Source organism: Scyliorhinus canicula, chromosome 6, assembly GCF_902713615.1.
Source record: "Scyliorhinus canicula chromosome 6, sScyCan1.1, whole genome shotgun sequence".
NCBI classification, from domain to species: domain Eukaryota; kingdom Metazoa; phylum Chordata; class Chondrichthyes; order Carcharhiniformes; family Scyliorhinidae; genus Scyliorhinus; species Scyliorhinus canicula.
Genome location: NC_052151.1, coordinates 172,333,087 through 172,353,555, shown reverse-complemented (window position 1 = coordinate 172,353,555; position 20,469 = coordinate 172,333,087). Strand labels below are relative to the sequence as shown.

General features: G+C 40.9%; 1 protein-coding gene across 1 annotated transcript in view; it reads left to right on the top strand.

Moving 5' to 3' along the window:
• Positions 1 to 18,083, top strand: part of gclc (glutamate-cysteine ligase, catalytic subunit) — a 96,514-nt gene extending 78,431 nt beyond the window's left edge. Inside the window, 7 exon segments of the mRNA XM_038800449.1 lie at positions 297 to 401; positions 10,333 to 10,414; positions 11,406 to 11,509; positions 16,190 to 16,310; positions 17,221 to 17,255; positions 17,257 to 17,305; positions 17,308 to 18,083. Coding sequence (XP_038656377.1) covers positions 297 to 401; positions 10,333 to 10,414; positions 11,406 to 11,509; positions 16,190 to 16,310; positions 17,221 to 17,255; positions 17,257 to 17,305; positions 17,308 to 17,429 — 618 coding nt within the window. The 3' untranslated portion in view covers positions 17,430 to 18,083.
• Positions 18,084 to 20,469: the final 2,386 nt, after the last annotated feature.

The following is a 20,469-nucleotide window of genomic DNA, read 5'->3' as shown; positions in this document are numbered from 1 at the left end:
CACATGTGCCTCCATTTTGTTTGCTCAGCTGATACCAGTGTGCAGCTTCAAGCTTTGACATTCCTTCTGTGACGGTGCGTAAACCGCACACCTCTGCAATCAGAGGGAAAAGCCCTTTTCATTTATCAAAGCCCTTGTAGTTTCAAAAGCCTCTTAGCTACCCCTTTTATCACCCAAATTGCTGCTGTGTATTAATTAATCACCACTAGTTTTTTGGGTTGCTTAAGTTTTCGGAAAACGATAGCTTCCTTAAAAATGTATTATGTAGAGAAGGTTTTTAAACATTTTGTTCACAGGTCCAGTTGACAGATTTTGAGAATTCAGCCTACGTTGTCTTTGTTGTACTGCTAACCCGAGTGATCCTTTCATACAAGTTGGATTTTCTTATTCCACTCTCGAAAGTAAGTAGTACTTACACATATATTGATCTATTAAATATAGCAGTATTATGTTTTGTTACAAAAGCAATTATGAGCACAATAGACATCCTCTCTGACTTTTTGGTTTGCAGCTGACGTGACTAATAAATGGAAAAAAGAATGGTTATTCTAGAAGAACTAGAAAGTCTCTCTTGCATGTTAGCGATAAAAATGTTTCAAACGTGTAGAATGTCCTCAGCATCTTACACATAACTGCTATCTTCTGCGGATGATTGAATTTCCCTTTTGTCACTGAGAGGAGATGTAGATGTATGTTTGACATTACGGTCACAATGAAAAACCTTCAACCAGGAAGATCAGGGCTGGGATTCTCAGAAATCACGGCCAAGTATTGACACCAGAGTAAACACGAGTGGTGTACGCCGGCCTTAACGGGCCTCCTGGACTAGCGATTCAGCGGCCCTCGGGGCCAGCATGGTACCGGAGTGATGCACGCTGTTCCGGCGCAAAAGGCGGCCCTGCACTGCGGGACCGCTCGTGCGCGCGACGGCCGTCTCTGTGCCGGCGCATGCGCATGGTGGCCATCTCCGCGACGGCGCCATGCAACATTGCAGAGCCCTACAGCGGGCCCGTGGAAGGAGGTAGGCCCCCTCCAGATCGCGGACTCCCGCCAATCAGTAGCCCTCGATCGTGGGCCTGGATGTCGTGGAGGCCCCTCCCCCACCAGGACGGCCAACGCGGCTGCGGGTCCGAGCTCCTGCCGGGTGATACCAGGTTGGAACATGTTGGCAGAACTCAGCGGGAATTCAGCTGGTTGACCGCAGAGAATCACTGCGGGGGCGCGTCGACTGCGCGGGCACTGCTGACCGGAGAATCACATCCCGGCCTCGGAGCGGTGAGGCAGGAATTTCCCGCGTCACCGGCGATTCTCTGACCCGGAGTGGGCCCGGAGAATCCCAGCCCAGATGTTTCATTTGAAGAAGACGTTAATACTGAGGCCTCAGTGTTCCGCCATCATCTTCCACATTTTGTATAAAGTAACTCTAGTTATAGAAGGCACTTCAGAACTTATGACGGGCAGGCAAACTATCTAGGGCTGGCATGTGAGAACTCCCTGTTTTAACCTCAACAGTGTTGATCATAGATCGTATAAAGCATTTTGAGAAAATATTGCTTTATTTGAAATGTTAATGCCCTATTTCAAAAAAGACATTCATGTAACAAAGAGGATTCAGAGAAAAGTGTTGTGGTGAAGTGTGTTTTTTGGCAAAAATATTGGACAGAGATGGGAATAATTGTTTTCTTTGGATGCTTGACAAGCCTGGATAGTGTTCGAATTAAAATTTATTTTCTGAACTGTGAAAGGTGACGAGTTGAAAGTTAATGCACATCAAAATTGCAGACCAAAAAAGCTTTTTTCAGGGTACTGGAATTGGCATCTCTTAAAATTACTGCTCTTAACTCCTTGCTGGGTCTGTTTCAGGTTCAGAACCAAGTTAAAGATTAAGAAAGTACAGATAATCAACTGTTCAGATTTTATTTCATGAAGGTAGTATGTTATAAAAAGCAAATGGTGAAGAACATTTTGGAAACTTTCCCTCAGAAGTTGAACGGACTTTGGGCCGACTCTGGGTTTTTATCATTCCACATCTTTTTTTTTTGTTCTGATCACATAGAACTAAATTCTAACATATTTACATAATTTCTGGGAATGCGATTTCAATGTTCTGTTGGTTTAACGTGAGTCTTCAAAGAAAAGAATATTTTTTGGCAAGTTTTCAACTCCCAAGATGTCAATTTTACCAAGCAAAAGGTTTGGGGTCCACTGAATTGGACAGTTTTGGCCATTCAGAATTTTGAATAACCTGAAGTTGGCGGAGAATAGAAATAGGGTGGTCAGCCGTGAGTACATTGGAATAGTTAAGTCTAGAAGTATGAAAGTGTGCAGGAGATAAGCTGAGACAAGGGTGTTATGTTAGAGGTGGAAAAAGGTGGTTTTCGGACAGTAAAATAGTAGGAATCTCAGTCTGATTCACCCTCCAGTTTCCAGTGAGATGGATGGATTCTGGCAGAGGAACGGAAGCTGTGATTGGGAATGAAGACTATAATTTGTATCCTCCCATATTTAGTTGAAAGAAATGTCTGCTCATCCGGTACAGGCGGTTAAACAACAGTCAGAACAGATTTAGAAAGTGGAGGGGTTAAGAGAGACAGAGGTGAGGTAGTACTGTATATTGTCAACATGTATGTGGAAATTGACACAGCCTTTTTGGTTGATATTGCCATGTAGATGAGAAATAAGTGGGGGACGAGCATGGAGCCTTGAAACATTAGGTGTAAGTGCAGGAACAGGAGGAGAAATTATTTTAGGTGATTATTTTGTCTCTCGAAGTTCCATTCCCTTGGATTCTCGAGTCTGCACTCCAGCATCAACTCACAAGCAGATTCTTAATGACCCTTAAGCAGAACACAGCATGCCAAAGGGTGCTCTTTGCTCCAGTGGCCTGGAGCAGAGTCACCAACGTTCTGCTGTCTTTTCACTCTCCAGGATTTCCCCCGAGCCCTCACTACTTGTAACCTGTCAACTGTAGTCCATTATTGTCTGGAGCCTTGTTCATTGTACACACTCTCTCTTTGGGACCTCTGGTGGTTCCTCCTGACTGTCTTGGACCACCAACCTTTTATGGAGCCATACTGGGCCCTGTGATGTGGTTTTCACATTTTTCCACTCGGTTACATTGCTGTCAGGATGTCAAGCCCTTTAACTGCAGGAGCAGAAACCCAAAATGGAGCAAACATGGCCATGTGCACTGCCACATACTGACAAGGCTTGTTAGGTATCATAGTGCCCAGCCTCCACCCAGAGCGCTTGTTTATTGAGAGGGGAGCACCTGAGGAGAGAGAACTGTTAATAACATGGGAATGGGGAAGGGAGTTGGGTAGCCAGTTAATATGGGGCAGAGGGTGGGTGGAAGCAGCCGCGGTGCCTGCTTCTGCCCATGAGCACCAGAGGAAGAATATCATCCTGGCTGACCAATTAAGGGCTGGCCAGCTCATATTGTTTCAGAAAACACTTTGCTCATTGAACAATCCAAATGTAGTGATCTTGCCGTTTCATCGTTGCGATGAAGTTTGCTGCACACATTTGTGTTTCAAGCAGGTGATTGCAAAGAAAGTTTGAATTCGGTGGTGATTCTTTCAATTTTAACATTTTGGGTTCATAATCAATTATTCCTCTCAACTTCTTCTTTTCCTTAACTTGGTTAAATCACTTTCGCCATTCAAACCTTTATTTGCTGATATCCCGATAGTCAGCCTTTTCAAAATGGAGTGATGTGGCGTTGTAGTTACAATACTGATGCAGATCTATCCTTCTAGCAGCATGCAGAACCTGAGTTGTCCTTGTGGGGTGCCACAGATTTGAGTAAAAATAAATAGCCTGGCGCTATCAAGAGAGGACAAAATTGACATTGGTGAACACCGAACTGTTTTCTGAGGTGAATCATCTGAGGAAGGAGCAGTGCTCTGAAAGCTAGTGTTTGAAACAAACATGTTGGACTTTGACCTGGTGTTGTAAGACGTCTTACTGTGCTCACCCCAGTCCAACACCGGAATCTCCACATCATGTTTTCTGAGAGTCATGCCAAAATCATAATCATGGGCGGCACATTGGTTAGCACAATTGCTTTCCAACTCCAGGGTCCCAGATTCGATTCCCGTATGGGTCACTGTCTGGGGAGTCTGCACGTTCTCCCCGTGTCTGCGTGGGTTTCCTCCGGCTGCTCCTGTTTCCTCTCGCCGTCCAAAGATGTGGAGGTTAGGTGAATTGGCTATGCTAAATTGCCTTACTGTCCAAAAAGGTTAGGGGGTTACTGGGTTATGGGGATCAGGTAGAGGTGTGGGCTTAAGTGAGGGTGCTCTTTCCAAGGGCCGGTGCAGACTCGATGAGCTGAATGGCCTCCTCCTGCACTTTAAATTCTATGAAGTAAATTGAGCCTCTTTGCTGTAAATACATACTTCAAACGTATTTGGACCTTTTATCCCACCTCCGGAATGGTGAAAAAAGGTGAATGCGCCCAGCTGATTTGCCCGTGCACCAAACCTAACAGCGCACTGGGCCATATAAAATTTTGGATAAGTGCATGTTTAATATGTTTGATTACCCTTTTAGGTGTCAATGGGCACACTTCTGACTCCCCTTCACACTCGCCGACCATCCTATTACACGAGGGTGCCATGATGTCGGGCCGCACACCCAAAGTCTTTTCACGTGGGTTTGGGTCAGGCGTACACCCGTTCAAGCTCTAAAATTCTGGCCTCGGAATCGGGTCAACAATGGAGTGTGAGGTGGGTCTCACTGACTAGATGTTAGTGGGAATAGATATTGAGAGAAGCTCATTATTCAGGGTTGAGTGGGGGGGGGGGGGGGGGGCACACTACAGGTTGGTTCCAGTGGGCATTGGGAAGGGAGGAATGCAGAAGATGAAGCTGATCTGACGGTCTTGATCTTTGTAGTAATATAGTTCATGAGCTCCTCATACCTCTTGTTGGTAAAGGTGGCAAAGGCAGGGGAAAGTGGTTTAAGAATACGTACATCGCACTGGAATGTGAAGCATTTCTGGAAGATTATCCTGTTGTAATATTTATTGTACAACTGAATCGGCTCCACAGCATTCTGCCAACTTGTTATAAATTGCTGGAGCACAGAAGGATGTTGATCTCTTGTTCTCACTACTGTTTTGATTTATTAGTGTGAGCAGAGGCGTGCTGTTTGGTAGAGGGCTCTGGCAGATCTCCCAACAAAGCTCATCAAAACACAGCAAATTGGAACCTGTTGCAACATCTGTCATAACCATCTGTTACATAAGCAGTTGCTAATTTAGGCTGAGAGCAAATATGCCAGCCATGACGCTCAAACCTCAAATCTGTAGTGTGTTCTGCCAAACATGAGATTGAAGCAGTAGGAAAAAATATTTCCGGATTAACATTTACAATGGATAGTTTTGATTGTATTGAACAGCTCTCATAGTATCTGCTTTTCAATAGGGCAGGTGACTTCAGTCAATATGAACATTGCATAATAAGTAAACAATCACATTATTACAGCACCCTGCAAGAATTCCAGCTGAAACTATTTTCAATGCTCTGTTACTCTCCATCACTGCTGGATATTATCAAAAGTGGCATGAATGTCTCCTCTCAAGTTAAAATCCCTTTATTTTTCGGTTATTCTTTCAACATCCCATGTTTAATTCATTTTAATATTTACTTTATTGAAAAAAAACTTTGAATTATCATGAGGCATGGTTAATATCCTATACACAAAAACAATTTAGTTAGCAGTTTGGAAAATGGTTTCTTCAGTGCCTATTTGACATTCGTGCATTGAAACGTGCAGAGAACATTACGTAGTGAGCAGCAGCGCATAGTTATTTTAGTTCACACAAACGTAGGGATACTGAGCACAATTGTAAAAATGCCCTAATTGCATCTTTAGGAATTTAACCTAGGTTGATCTTTATGGTCCTCATTTCTTGCTAAATTTGAAGTACATGGGAAAATAATTGACTTGATTTGGGAATTTGCTAGAAACCGGGATAATGGATTATCAGAAATGAGCAGCATGTGACTAGCTGAATCCCAAAGAGATTTGTTTGGCCTCAATTGCACATTGCATTTGTTATCGACCTAGATGATGGGATAGCGATCCACATATCTTTTGTCATCAGCAAACTTGGATCTGTATCCATTTACACAGTTAATTAAAATGTTGTGAGTAGTTTCAGAAAATAATCAAAAAGTCAAATGTGATGTTGACCTTCACTTCTGGAGGACTGGAATACAAACGATTTATGGGTCCATCTTACTCTTGCTGCCAGCGGGAAGGGCAAATCCCACCAGCGAGAAGGAATGAAGAATCAAAGTCCAGAAGTCAGACCATGGCAATATCAGGGCCTGGTTAGACCATAAGTGGAGTAATGATCAGTTCTGGGCACTGCACTTTGGGAAGGATGTGTCGGTCTTGGAAGGAGTGCAATGTAAATTTGCTAGAATAATACCTGGACTCCAAATTATAAGGAGAGGTTACACAAACGCTGAAATAAAAACAAAAATGCTGAAAATACTCTGGTTAGGCAGCATGTCTGGATGGAGAAACGGTTTAAGGTTGATTACCTTTATCAGCATTTTCTGCTTTGATATCAGATTTCCAGCATTCTGGTTTTCATACAAACCCTGGTTGTATTTCCTGCTATTTAAATTTGGAAGTCATTTGATCATATTTTTCACAATATTAAGGGGAACACCTGGCTGAGAGACCTTGGACTTGGGGACTTAGCCAAAAATTTAAAGCCGGACAATTTGGGAGTGAAGTCAGGAACTGCTTCTATATGCACAATTGGCACTTAGAAGCTTCATCATCCCCAACCTTCATCTGTTGCATGGTATCCCCCCTCCCCCACCTATCCCTTTATCAAAAACACACACAAACAAAGAGAAAATATAAGTTAATCACCTTTGATCCAGATTCAACAATCGGACAAGTTTACTTTGAAACAGGAGAAAGTCCCTGAAATGCAAACTACGGGACCCACTTTTACCAACCGGCCAACCTTCGGGACCCATGTCAGCCAACCTTCGCGACACCATTTTCATTTGCCTTTAATGTAACATGTGAGCTCGCTTGGTCCTCGCGATCTCACTCCAGTCAGGAGGAGAGGACAATGCACATGTCAGGTTCTATTGTGCTTCATCTTAGTGAGGACGGAATTTCCAACTTCGCACATGTAGAATGTTGTCAAGGGCATTAGCACTTGATGCTCCTTGGAGATGCTACTCCAGAAGGCTGACAACCTTGTGGTGTGTTTTTAATGTGCTGTCACAGACGGGACACAGAAGTTTAGTCTCTTCATTTAGAGACAGCTGTAAATTTATAATCGATTCTGGGGTCTCACACGCAAAAGGATTTTCATCTACCTCTTCTCTTTCAAAATCTGAAACTTCTCTGGAAAAGACAAAAACTGTTGATCAACGCAGCCAGATGCAACTGAATAAGGCTAGTAGTCTATTGACAGTCTCCTTACTAACAGTGTTTTCTTTGATGTGTCATACCAGTGTGGGGAACATGTAGTAGTTTTGACTTTATACGTGTGCTTGCCAAACTTTCAATTACTTTTGGAAAGCATTTATTTCTTCAGTGCCAAAAGCAATCATCATCCTTCCTTTGCAATTTGTGGTTCAGTTTGTTTAGAATTAAAAAGATGTCTGCAAGGTAAAACATAGTTAGCATCCAACTTTCATTTACTAATACATCCCTGCATATAACACCCACAGGCTTTGCATCCTGATTTGCATTGGCACAATTAACAAAGGCATACCACAAGAAATAATCTTTATACTACGTTGTTCCTGATTTCAGTTTCTTCTTAATGGGTTGTTCACCAGAGGCCCTGGAGCTCTGTACACAGCTCGTGTCAGCACTGCTTTGTTCTGCCGTGCATTCTCCTGAGCTGCTCTCTCCAGCCGATTCAGTTTGCGAGATACTGGACTCTTGTAACTCTGGCCTTCTTTTCCTTATTACATCACAATCCATCTTCAGTTAGTCACAGTCCTGCTGCTTGCTTGCTGGCAGCTAGAAAATGGAGGAATCTCTCCCCTGCAATTTTGTGGCCAAAGCACGGATGTACAGAGTTAGTGATTGTGCCGGGCACGTGACCTGCTCTCTGCCACCACTCCTGGCAGGAAAATTCCATCATTCGCATTTGAAGACCAGTTGCATTCTCAAATTGAAAGACAGTCACGCTCGTTGACGCTTCTCCTACAACCGGGAACGCTGCAACCGATCGCTCTGTGAACCCCCGACACCCGCTCGCGACCCGCAGTTTGAAAAGCCCTGTCCTAGGGCAGTGACATTTGGAGCATTGCCCCAAATATACACACATTAAAATGCCAAATTAATTAACATGTGGATACTAGAAAACTGAAATAAAACGGGAAATGCTGGAAAGCAAGTCTGGCAGCATCTGAGAAAGAGTTAATACTTGGGCTTTCAATTCATAGGCTAGTTCCTCATGCAGACTTATTGCAGTTATTGATCCTCTGTTAATCCTACAGAATATACTCCTTGCTGTTCCTACAGAATATACTGCTTGCTGTTCCTACAGGTCACCAGGGCCAAGCATATGAAAGAGATGCTTGCACTTGTCTCCTACTGACCTAATGCATAAGTGTTTAATCTGCATGTATTAGTATAATACTCCATTGTGGATAATGCACTAGAGTTTCTGATTTGGATGCAATCAGTAATCTAGATGCAAAATTGAGATGTTCTAATTTCCACTCAAACATATTTGCATATTGCTGAACTCAGTAAAATCTGACATGAGCCCCTGCAATTGGACAATGTTTTCAAACTAATTTTGAAATATTGCTTTAGAAAACTCTTTGATATATTTACATTGGAACTTGGTGCAATTTAAATAATACGGCTGAAAATGGGTTTATCACTAATATCAATTTTTAATCCGTGTCTAGTCCAATTTCAAATAACCGAAAAATGATTTTTAGAAAAGTTGCACAGGACCAGGTATCCTAGTAGTGAGTTAAATTAACATTTAAATGCTTTTAAATTTAAGGCCCACCAGAGAGCACAATTAGCAGAAAGTCAAGTTATTAATTAGGGGCAAGGTTTTCGGCAAAGGCTGATCTCAGATGGGAAAAGCAGCATTGTGGCCCCCAATGACAAATGGTAGCTTTTTCCACCATATAGTGTGGGATTTGGAAGAAAAGAAGGCAGATAAGGGTTTGGCAGGCGGCCCATGATTCACCTGCCCCCGCCATCAACTCAGCGCTTCAATGATTCGGGTGCCATTTTTAAAGGCTGCTCCAGTGCACAGTGAGCATACCAGGAAACATTCTTCACTCGGGTGCATACCCTGGCATTATACACACACACACACACACACACACACACACACACACACCACCCAAAAGAAATCAAACACTGCTAAGACCAGTCATGCATCACACTTCCATGGACACATAGTTTGATGTGTGGGTATAATTCTGGCGTATGGGCCTGATAATGATATGCCGATTTATCATGAGGTTCCCAACATTGAATGGCTAGAAACGCAGCCCGCCATTGACTAGGGGAGGGGGCAATGTCTTCCTGCTTTTAACATTGATGTGAAACATGACTTTGGCCTTCTCGTGATATTTTCTGCTCTCTGTCGACGAACCCGCTTTGAGTCATACAGCACAGAAGAGTTCCTTCAGCCCTTCGTGTCTGCACTGACAAAACTACAATAAATCTACATTAATCCTACTTTCCAGCTGTTGGTCCATAGCCTTGAATATTATGACATTTGCGCCTAATGCACTTGGGAATGGAAAATCCCAGCCTAGATCTTGGTTGTGGCCGGATTTGTGGGTGGGGCTGGAATCTACCTCCATGTTTAAGTTGGTGTATGATATTACAGAAATTCTTTCAACTTAAAATTTTAGTCTTGGTTTGGCCAATTTCAGGTGAATAATGCTTCAAAAAAAAAAACAGCAGAGCCCAGCTGAAGCTCCAAGCCAATATTTTGAATCTGTGAACGAAAACTATATCTTATTCTGTTCTGTTCATTTACTCTTCCACAATTCAACGAGTTGCTTTGTGATGAATCTGTCTGCAATCAGTGAATCTGCCAATTGTTCCTGAACCATCTAATTACCTCTCCTTTTTTGGGGGGAAATGGCTTTCTGGCTTTTAATAGTTTGGCCGTGTGAAATTGAAGCTTTTTATGTGAACAGTATTTTTTCCTGTCGGCAAAGTAGCAAGTTTGTTTGTGTACTTACTTGAAATTATTGATACATTGGAATATGGTATTTAAACCATTATTTAAAATCATAATTTGTTTTAAACAGTCCACAAATGTTACAATCTAACATACTATTTTTATTGAACTAGGTGGATGAGAACTTGATCGTGGCTCAAAAGCGTGATGCTGTACGCCAAGGAATGTTCTACTTTAGGAAAGACATTTACAAAGGTATAAATTAAGAATCTTAATCAGTTTCAAGTCAACAATTTAAAACTTCTACAGAAGTCGCCCCAAATATTTTAGACAGTTTAATATAGGAATATACTGCCTAAAAGTAAGTTACTTAAATATTACTGAAATCAAATTAACTCAAAGCTGCATTACGGGAACTAATGTGGGAATGGAAGGCTGCACATCAAGAAGCCAACTACCTGGTCTGTGGCTCTCTTTTTTTATTTTATTTACATACTCATTATTAAAAGATAATGCTACACATGTATGCCACCAGAGAGAAAGTTATTATGAAATTCCACCAGTCCCTTTAACTGAAATACCCATTCCATTCGTAATATTAGGTAAGAGCAAAACAACAGAGTTGTTCCAGGTTTATAGAAGTAAAGCAGACTATATTTTGTAGATTGGATACGCTAAACCTGACTGGCAAAAACTCAAACTATGCATGTTTCCCACTAGTAGGAAAAGCTAGAACCTGAAGGCACAGCCTCAGTCTCAAGGGGCGATGCTTTTAAAACTGAGATGAGGAGGAATTTCTTCAGCCAGAGAGTGGTGAATCTGTGGAACACTTTGCTGCAGAAGGTTGTGGAAATGTCTTTAAGACAGAGATAGATAGGTTCTTGATTAATAAGGGGTTCGGGGTTATGGGGAGAAGGCAGGAGAATGGGAATGAGAAACATATCAGCCATGATTGAATGGCAGAGCAGACTCTTGGGCTGAATGGCCTAATTCTGCTCCTATGTGTTATGGTGTAATTTGTAATATCTCCATTGTACTCAAACTTTCTCAATCTGTATGGGGTTCTAAGAAATGCAAAACTAAAACAAGGAGCTGTGTGGGTGCTTATCTGGTGCTTTAATTTGTCTGCTACTTTGCTTCAATTTGAATAATACTTGAACCTGTCAAAGCCATATTTATTTTTCAATTAAGGCCAATTATAAACATGATGCATCAGATATTTTAAATCATGGCTTTGTCATTCTAGCTGGAAACCCAGTTGTTGATGGCTGTGCTCATGCACAAAATGGCATTGATTTGGACACTGAAGAGTATGCACTAATGAGCATAGACACGATCATTAATGGAAAGGTAAGTGTAAATGCTCCTTGTATCACTCACCTGTATTTTAGCAAAATTGTGCCATTCAGAAAGTAATTTAAATACAGCTTTCTACCCCAAAACTCAAGCTATGCATGCTTCATAAACTGAGGTAATTAGTTGATTCCCCGCCCACCAATCTTCTATAATAACTTTTAATAAGAAATGAGAGTTTGGCCCAGTGTATGGTTCTTGCTTCACGCGACTTGCATGTGGAGGTTGAATTTTATAGATCAAGAAAGCTTAAGTAACCTCTCATTTGATCTTGCCAGTACTGTACTGTTTAACCACACATTGTTTGAAATCCTTGATTGCCTTTTAAGGTTTCTTGCAAGGCAACGGAAATTTTCTTTTAAGTAGTGCAGTCAAGTGTGTAGATATGTAAGACCTGCTAGGAAAGGAGCATTGCTAATCATAATTCCATTCCCTGAACAAACTCTTGGACTTCACACAGGAATGCAAATAGGATGCAACAAAAGAGTGAAGAGTTCTAACTCCTCCATTTGGAAGAAAAATATTAATCTAAATTCTGAAAAATATACTGTGCAGTGTGAGCATGCTTCTTCAGGAATAATGAGTTCCTACAGTGAACATTATCCTGAATTCTGCACAGCCCTACGAGTGAAACTAGAAACAATGATTCAACTAGGTATGACAATGGGTGTTGGAGACCTAGCTAAAAATAGCCTAAATCAGAAGATATTTAGAAAGACTTGGAAAAGGAGGAGAAATAGCAATAATACTAAAACACAACATTACAGCAGTTGAAAGAAAGGATTATTAATAAAGGTGAGCAGGCAGCAGGAACACTGTCTGGAGTTATGACACCCTGGGCTAGTGCTCGGTCGATTCCAGTCCCAAAGGCCCCGGAGTCCCAACAAGTGAATCGTATAAAAATTCCCGAAATCGTTTTGGGCCTTGGCTGCCCAATAATTTATAGTTACCAGGTTATTAAGTTGAAACACAATTACTGTTTATTTATAACAGAATAAAGATGAAATATGGAGTAATTACAACAAAATAACAACCAGCTAACCTTCTTCTTCCAGTCCCACCCTCTACCCACACACAAAGTCAGACAAACAGGGATGGAAAGGTAAATTAATAAGGGTCCAGGGCAAAACATAAGAGTCCTTGCTTTCAATGTTTAATGCTTTATAGTTGCCGTTAGCAGCACGCTGTTTGGTCGAAGCCACCGGTATACAGTTGCCGATGGTCTTCTAACAGATACATTCATTCAGTGCTCACAGTATTTCTCACTGTATTTCTTCTGGAGAGACACTTTAACCTTTATTAAACTGGCCCTTCAACCCAAAGGTCCACCTTTGAAGATCTTTGAAAGTGGCAGCACAAGTGATCAAGGTAGTCAAGAAGGCTTACGGAATGCTTGCCTTCATTGGATGAGGTATTGAGTATTTAAAAACTGGCAAGTCATGCTGCAGTTGTATAGAATCTTAGTAAGGCCATACTTGGAATATTGCGCACAATTCTGGCTGCCACATTACGAGATGGATGTGGAAGCTTTGGAGTGGGAGGCGAGGAGGTTTACCAGGAAGTTGCCTGGTCTGGAGTGTGTTAGCTATGTGGGGAGGCTGAATAGACTCAAACTATTTTCATTAGAATGACAGAGGATGAGGGTTGACCTGATAGAGGTCTACAAGATTATGAGGAGCATGGATAGAGTGGATGGGCAGACACTCTTTCCCAGGGTTGAGGGGTCAGTCACCAGGGGGCATAGGTTTAAGGTCCGTGGAGCAAAGTTTAGAGGAGATGTGCGAGGCAGTTTTTTTAAAATGCAAAAGAGTGGAACGTGTTGCCAGGAGAGATTGTGGAAGCAGATACATTAATGGTGTTCAAAAAGCATTTTGACAAATACATGAAAAGGATGTGTATCGAGGGATACGGCACAAGGAAGTGCTGACGGCTTTGGCCAAGGTTGGTATCATGACCGGTACAGGCTTGGAGGGCCGAATAGCCTATTCCAGTGCTATATTGTTCTTTGGGTCCACTTTTCTCTCAAGACTCTTTGTCTCGCATCAAACCCAGCTTCCAGCCCGAGTTTTAATCTCAATCCTTTGCAGTTTCAATAAAATGACATCCAGTCTTGCTGGAAAGAGAGAAGAGTTCTTACACAGGATTTTTAGAGAGAATTCATCAGATCTTTGAGAGAGAGAGAGAGAGAGCTAGAGCTCCTTCATCCAGGCTTCAGAATATAAAGTGAAACGAGCAAACCAGCCTTGTGACTCAAAAGCACCTCAGAGGAAAAATATCCAATCACCAACTGGTGCTGGGCAGAATCACAGCCTTCTTCGCCATTCATTGGCCACCAGTCGCTTTAATCAAATCGTTCTGGGCCATTCCTTGGCCACCAGCCACGTCAAACTGAGTGGGAGATGTCTCCATACCTTTTTGTCAGTAGGGATGTAGTAGGGCAGCACGGTGGCACAGTGGTTAGCATTGCTGCCTACGGCGCTGAGGACCCGGGTTCGAATCCCGGCCCTGGGTCACTGTCCGTGTGGAGTTTGCACATTCTCCCCGTGTCTGCGTGGGTTTCACCCCCACAACCCAAAGATGTGCAGGATAGGTAGATTGGACACTCTAAATTGCCCCTTAATTGGAAAAAATAATTGGGTACTCTAAATTTTTTTTTAAAAAGTAGTGATGTAGTTAATAGGTTTATAAATGGATAGATAGAAACATGGTAAATGCAAAGTAGTTAAGGATGTTTTAATTTTCAAAGATTGAGAAATGCAGAATAGCTGAAGTCATCAAGCCAATGAATTTCTATAATGTATCCAGAAGGTTCCCTGAAGCCAACAAGGAGCAGATCATGCTAGATTTTGTGAAGAGTAATGAGCCAGAATGAATGATGTGACAGTGAGAGGATCCTGCAAATGGTAACCTGATGGAGTTCATCATGAAGTTTGAGACTCAATACCAATGTTTTAAGAGAAGTAAGGCTGACTTCACCAGAAATAAAAGTAATCTGAGCACATTAAAGGGAACAAGTGACTGCAGAAAAATGGGGGCATTTAAACTATTTCATACAAATAAGACAATCCAGTCTGTTGAAAGACTAAAAGTTCCACTCTGCAGTCATTTTAACCATGGGCACATTAGAACATAGAAACAGTACCGCACTGAACAGGCCCTTTCAGCCCTCGATGTTGTGCGAGGCAATGATCACCCTACTCAACCCACGTATCCACCCTATACCCGTACCCAACAACCCCACCCCCCCCTTAACCTTACTTTTTAGGACACTACGGGCAATTTGGAATGGCCAATCCACCTAACACGCAGCATCTTTGGGACTGTGGGAGGAAACCGGAGCACCCGGAGGAAACCCACGCACACACGGGGAGGACGTGCAGACTCCGCACAGATAGTGACCCAGCCGGGAACTGAACCTGGGACCCTGGAGCTGTGAAGCATTTATGCTAACCACCATGCTACCGTGCTGCCGTGAGAGAAGATTATTATAAAAATAAGGCAAGACTTGACAAATGTCAAGAAAAATAGTCATTTGGCAAACTGGGAGAAATATAGAAAGTAAAATATATTAAGATCTGCAAATAGAATATGCAAAAATATAACGGTAAGATCTGGATCCATTAAAGACATGCACAGGATACTGTAATAGTCAACAAGGTAATGCCATGTTTATTAAATCATTATTTATCTTTTTTTCATAGCCGAAGGAAAGGATAAAATATCAGTGATAGAAGAAAAACTAAAAATAAATTGAGGAGCAACTTACTGGATTTAATGAGTGATAGAATGGTAATGAAGAAAATAGTGAGTTAAAATAGATAAACCTCCACGAGCTTGTGGTTTCCACCCTAGGACATTAAAATAAATAGTTGGTTGGAGGAATTGGAGAAGCATTAGTCATAACCTTTCAAAGTCCTTTTGAGTTATAAATTGTGCCATTAGATTGGAACTTTGATAATGTCACTCCAGTATTTAAGAAGATTGATGTGGAGATGCCGGCGTTGGACTGGGGTGGACACGGTAAGAAGTCTCACCACACCAGGTTAAAGTCCAACAGGTTTTTTTTTTAACTGACTTTATAACAGTTGTGAGGAAGCTACTAGATTCTGTCATGAAAGATAATGACAGAACATTCGAACAAATGACCTGATCAGCACATTAAAACTGACTAATATAATTGAACTTTTGAGGTTAATAAGATAAATAAGGGAGTGTTAATGGAGTTGTCTATATGGATGTCTGAAAGGCATTCGGTAAGGTTGTACATAAGATTATAAGTGAAGTTGTCCACTTTGTTCCTACTGTCTTGCACATAGTGATTTATTAAGGGCAATGGGAGATTGTTCCGCCTCCCCAGTACTTTATTTTGTGCAAAAGTAAAGTGTTTAAATTGATCCATTCTTTAAAAGTTGTGTTGTCTTGGTTAAAGAGAGTTGACAGATGGGAAAATACCATCCAATATTCACAGTATGGCAGTTAGCTGCTTGTCAAATGGATAGGAACTGTACAAATGATCAATATTACAAACATTTCCATTAACATACCAAATCCTTTGCCAAAATGTGTTCATAGCTTTTTAAAAGACATCTTGCACCACTTCCCTTCACATTTGTATTTGAGTGAAATTTTGTGTAATTTCTGATATTTTCCACCTCCATTTTGGATTTTGTTTTGCAGGAAGGAGTTTTTCCAGGTTTAATTCCAATCATAAACAGTTACCTTGAAAACATGGAAGTAGATGTGGATACACGGTGCAGCATTTTAAATTACCTCAAACTGATCAGAAAGCGAGCTTCAGGTAAGATTGTAATGTAATTGTTATTGGCATTTGTTGTACCATACCTAGAATTGTGGCCATGATCAAAAGGTCAGTTGCATTTATCTGGACGTTTGCCGCCTTGATATTATAGAATTACCAAAACAGTATTCTCTGATAAGCTGTTGTCTGGAAATCACAAGTGAGGTTGGTGGATAAAACACTAAATATACATTAGTGAAGTCTTGCTATATTAAAAATCAATGCCTATAAAGATGCAGACCATGATGTGGAGATGCCGGCATTGGACTGGGGTGGGCACAGTAAGAAGTCTTACAGCACCAGGTTAAAGTCCAACAGGTTTGTTTTCGGAGCTAGGTGAGTAATGAAGGAGCTGCACTCCAAAGCTAGTGACTCCAAACAAACCTGTTGGACTTTAACCCGGTGTTGTAAGACTTCTCAGAATAAAGATGCAGCCAGTGACACATCATGATGGAAGCATGTATTACAGTTTGATTTATTTGAGGCTGCCAAGTAAGGCAACTTGTATTCATGCGATCTTTAATTTCAGTATAGCAGTATGTGTGTCCAGGTTTACTCTATTCCCCCTTTAGAACTGAGTCTTATCCATGAATTTGGATTGGTGGCAAACCTGTAGGGTTCGAGTTGGGTTGGTGTCAGAATGGTAGAGGCATTGGGATGGAAGGGAGAAATAAACATCTAAAGAGATAATTTAATAAGTTGACCAGAGGGATCAATCACTGGAATGCAAAACCTTGCTGCTTCTGTGCTTTTCAACCAATTTCATATTGCAATTTGCCTACAAGGAAACTTGATCAAAAAACATTTACTTTACAACAGAGTAAAATAACAAATCAATGCTTGCACTGAAATTGTATACTAAATCAATGTAAACATTTAAAAACTCCCATTACACTCTTGTTTGTTGCAGGTGAGCTGATGACTGCAGCATGTTGGTTGAGGAAGGTTTGTTGCTGATCACCCAGACTACAAGCAAGATAGCATTGTAACTGAAAAAATCATTATGACTTAATTATTAAATGTGACCAAATTGCAAAGGGTTTGCATGACTGTCCAAAACTAATTGGAGTACCAGTCAGCAAACCAAAACACTCAGATGGCAAGCACAGCTCTGTTTGATATCATGGAGTTGTATACTTTGATGTTAATCATACAGATTTTGCATGGTGCAGAGACCAAGAAAATGCACAAACAAATGAACAGGGCCAACCATTTAAATCAAATCTTTATTTTACTGATTGTTTAAATCAATGCAGATTTGTGCATTGCAGTTGTCAGATAACATGTAAGCTACATGTACATATATTGTTTTTAGATTAACAATGTATTTTTAATACGCTCTAACATGGGTTGTTGCACAAATTCTGCTGTAGATACAAATGGAGAAATGTACTTTGTATATATAATTTTCTTACAACAAATTCCATTGCTTTTTGTTCATTGACTGTAAATGTACTGAATTAAGTTGTTTTGATCATGTGAGAATAAATAATGAACCCTGTAGATGTTTATATTGAATGTTTTGTTGACTGACTTAAAGAAATCTACTAACTTTATATTGTGTCCACATTGTTAAATATTATCTGATGTTGCACTGTGGTTTACAAAAAACTTTTGTAAGGGCTTTGACAAAGAATAGTTTAAATGGATTGTGTTGGATTACATTTGTTTTATAAGTGAGAGTTTGGTAAATATTACATGGTTTTCATGGTGAGAAAATGAAATGAAAATCAAGGAGATGGAATTGTAATTATAATAAAATTACTCGGGAAATTGAGATTGGACTAAATACTGTTATGCACAATCATACTCAGTAGATATTTGTACGGTTTTGCATTTTTCTATGAAGGTGAGCCATACTTAATGATAAAATCTGGATAGAGACTGTCCCCACCATCTTGGAAGAGCACTTACAGTTGTCACCTGTTTAATTCTCACTTGTAGGTTGTTGTAAACTGCTTGCCAGTACTGCTGGTAATCCATAATTTTTATTTTCATCATGTGCTAAATTCCTTCTCGTCTCTGAACCTAATTCTATTGTGTTTACTGCCTTTGAGATGACTTCGCAGGCATCAACCTTTGCTGCTTCAATCTAGCTAGGCTACTTTCCTTGTCTGTATGATCTGTCTGATATGATCTAATATTGAGGTTCAGTTGTTATGAGTGATACTAATCAAATCCATTGGTTTTCAGTAAGTGATTCTGTTTAACCTGTGTCTTTGGAAATCCCTGATCAGCTGTGATGACTGACTGAGATCTACTTTACTGGGGGCAATATACCTGATTTTGAGTCTACAAATTGGAAAGTTTCATTTTAAACACATGGCTTTAGAATGTTCTCAAAGACTATTTTATATTAAACTACAGAAGGATTTACTTTGCAAAAATGCTGATCATGTGGTTCTGGTAGCCTGACTGAACCCTACCTTCAGCTTTCGACAGATTTGCAGTGAACCTTAAGTCTACTGTAATTACTTTAGTTCTTAACATGAATTATCTTAGACATTGGAAATATAGACATGTGTGTCTCGAATCTTCAAGCTTGAAAGAGGACAGGTATCTTTTTTCCACTCCGAATTCTTGGAAAAATTTGTGAAAAATAGCAAATAATTCGGGTGCATTCAACCATTCAATTTGTTTTAATATAACTCCATTCTGGATGTGGTCTGAACACTTCTGAGTTTCCGTAATTCTCTTAGCCATAATTTACATCTAATAAAACTAGGGAGAAAGGGAGTGAATTTTATCAAGCTTTGCTAAATATCATGAAAACATTTATTGATAAATACAAGGAAAATCTATGAAGGTAAAGCCCTTGACAGTTGACATGCTTTGCTTGAAAAACCAACAATGTCTGTACACCTTGGGCCGTCGCCGTTAGAGGTGCCCGGCATGGTTCCTGATTTTAGCCTCCCCACGATCTAATGACTGTCACGCTCTCGCTCAAGTGCGATGTGGCCATTAAATCGTGCCAAAAACGTTCAAGTGTTGCTGAATGTACCATGCTGAAGGTGACCTTTTGCCCGCAATGATTAATCTTTTATCAAGTGAAGGTTAATAGTCTGTAACATTTTATATAAACTTCCTTATGTGCTGAACCATGAAGCACAAGATAATGCATCTAGCAATTGGTGTTTCACAATATAAGTTCAGATTGTACATCATTTTGGGTAACAAAGTATGAACAAAAGTCCAACTTTTATTAAATCAATTTAATGAATCCTGATTTTTAAAATTTATTCTATCAAACTATTTCTGAGGACAAAGTGGAAGATTACATAAACATTTTTAAAGAGTTGTGCTCCAAATCTTAATAAACTCTTGGATTTGCTGACTATAACTGATAACTATCAGCCAGTATTACTGAAGACCTGAGGTAGAGGAACAGAAGTAAGCCATTTGGCCCCTCCAGTTTGCTATGTTATTCAAGGAGATCATAGTTGATCCGATATAATACTCAGCTCCACTTTCCTGCCTTTTCATCATTCCTGCCTTGATTCCCTTACTGTTTAAAAATTTCTATCTCCGCTTTGCACATACTTAACAACCAAGCCTCTCCAGCTCTCTGGGAAAACAGTGTCAAACCCGGGGGCGCAACCCGTGGGCGAGTGTCAGGAGGGTCGCAGCGCTTCCGATCATGCCAATCCGTGCGTAGCAGCAGGCTTTTAATAATGCTGTCTGTGAGAGGCCTTCAAAATGGACAGGAACAGCAAAAAAAAATTTGGCCGTACTGCGCAAGTATGCGCGGTCATCAGTGCGCATTCGCACCGATGATCGGGCACGCATGCGCATTGTGGCCGCATTTTTTTATATGCAGCCTTCCTTTTTTTTTCTAAGTTCAGGGGGCCAAAGGAACCCAAAACTATTTCCTCCATTTTTGTCAGCAACAAACCAGGTAAGAGAAAATGGGTCGTGCAGGTCGGCCGGCGTGGGTCGCAAAGGTCGGCCAGGTTGGTAAAAATGGGTCCCCGGAAAAAAAGTTTGAAAAATACTGGCCTGGAGTAAGGAATACCACAGATTCACTACCAACAGAGAGAAGAAATTAGTCCTCACCTCTGTCTCAAATGGGTGACCCTTTATTCTTTAATTATTCCCTCTGGTTCTAGACTCTCCCACAAACAAGGGCCGAGCTATTTGGACCAAGAATTATGCCTTCTGC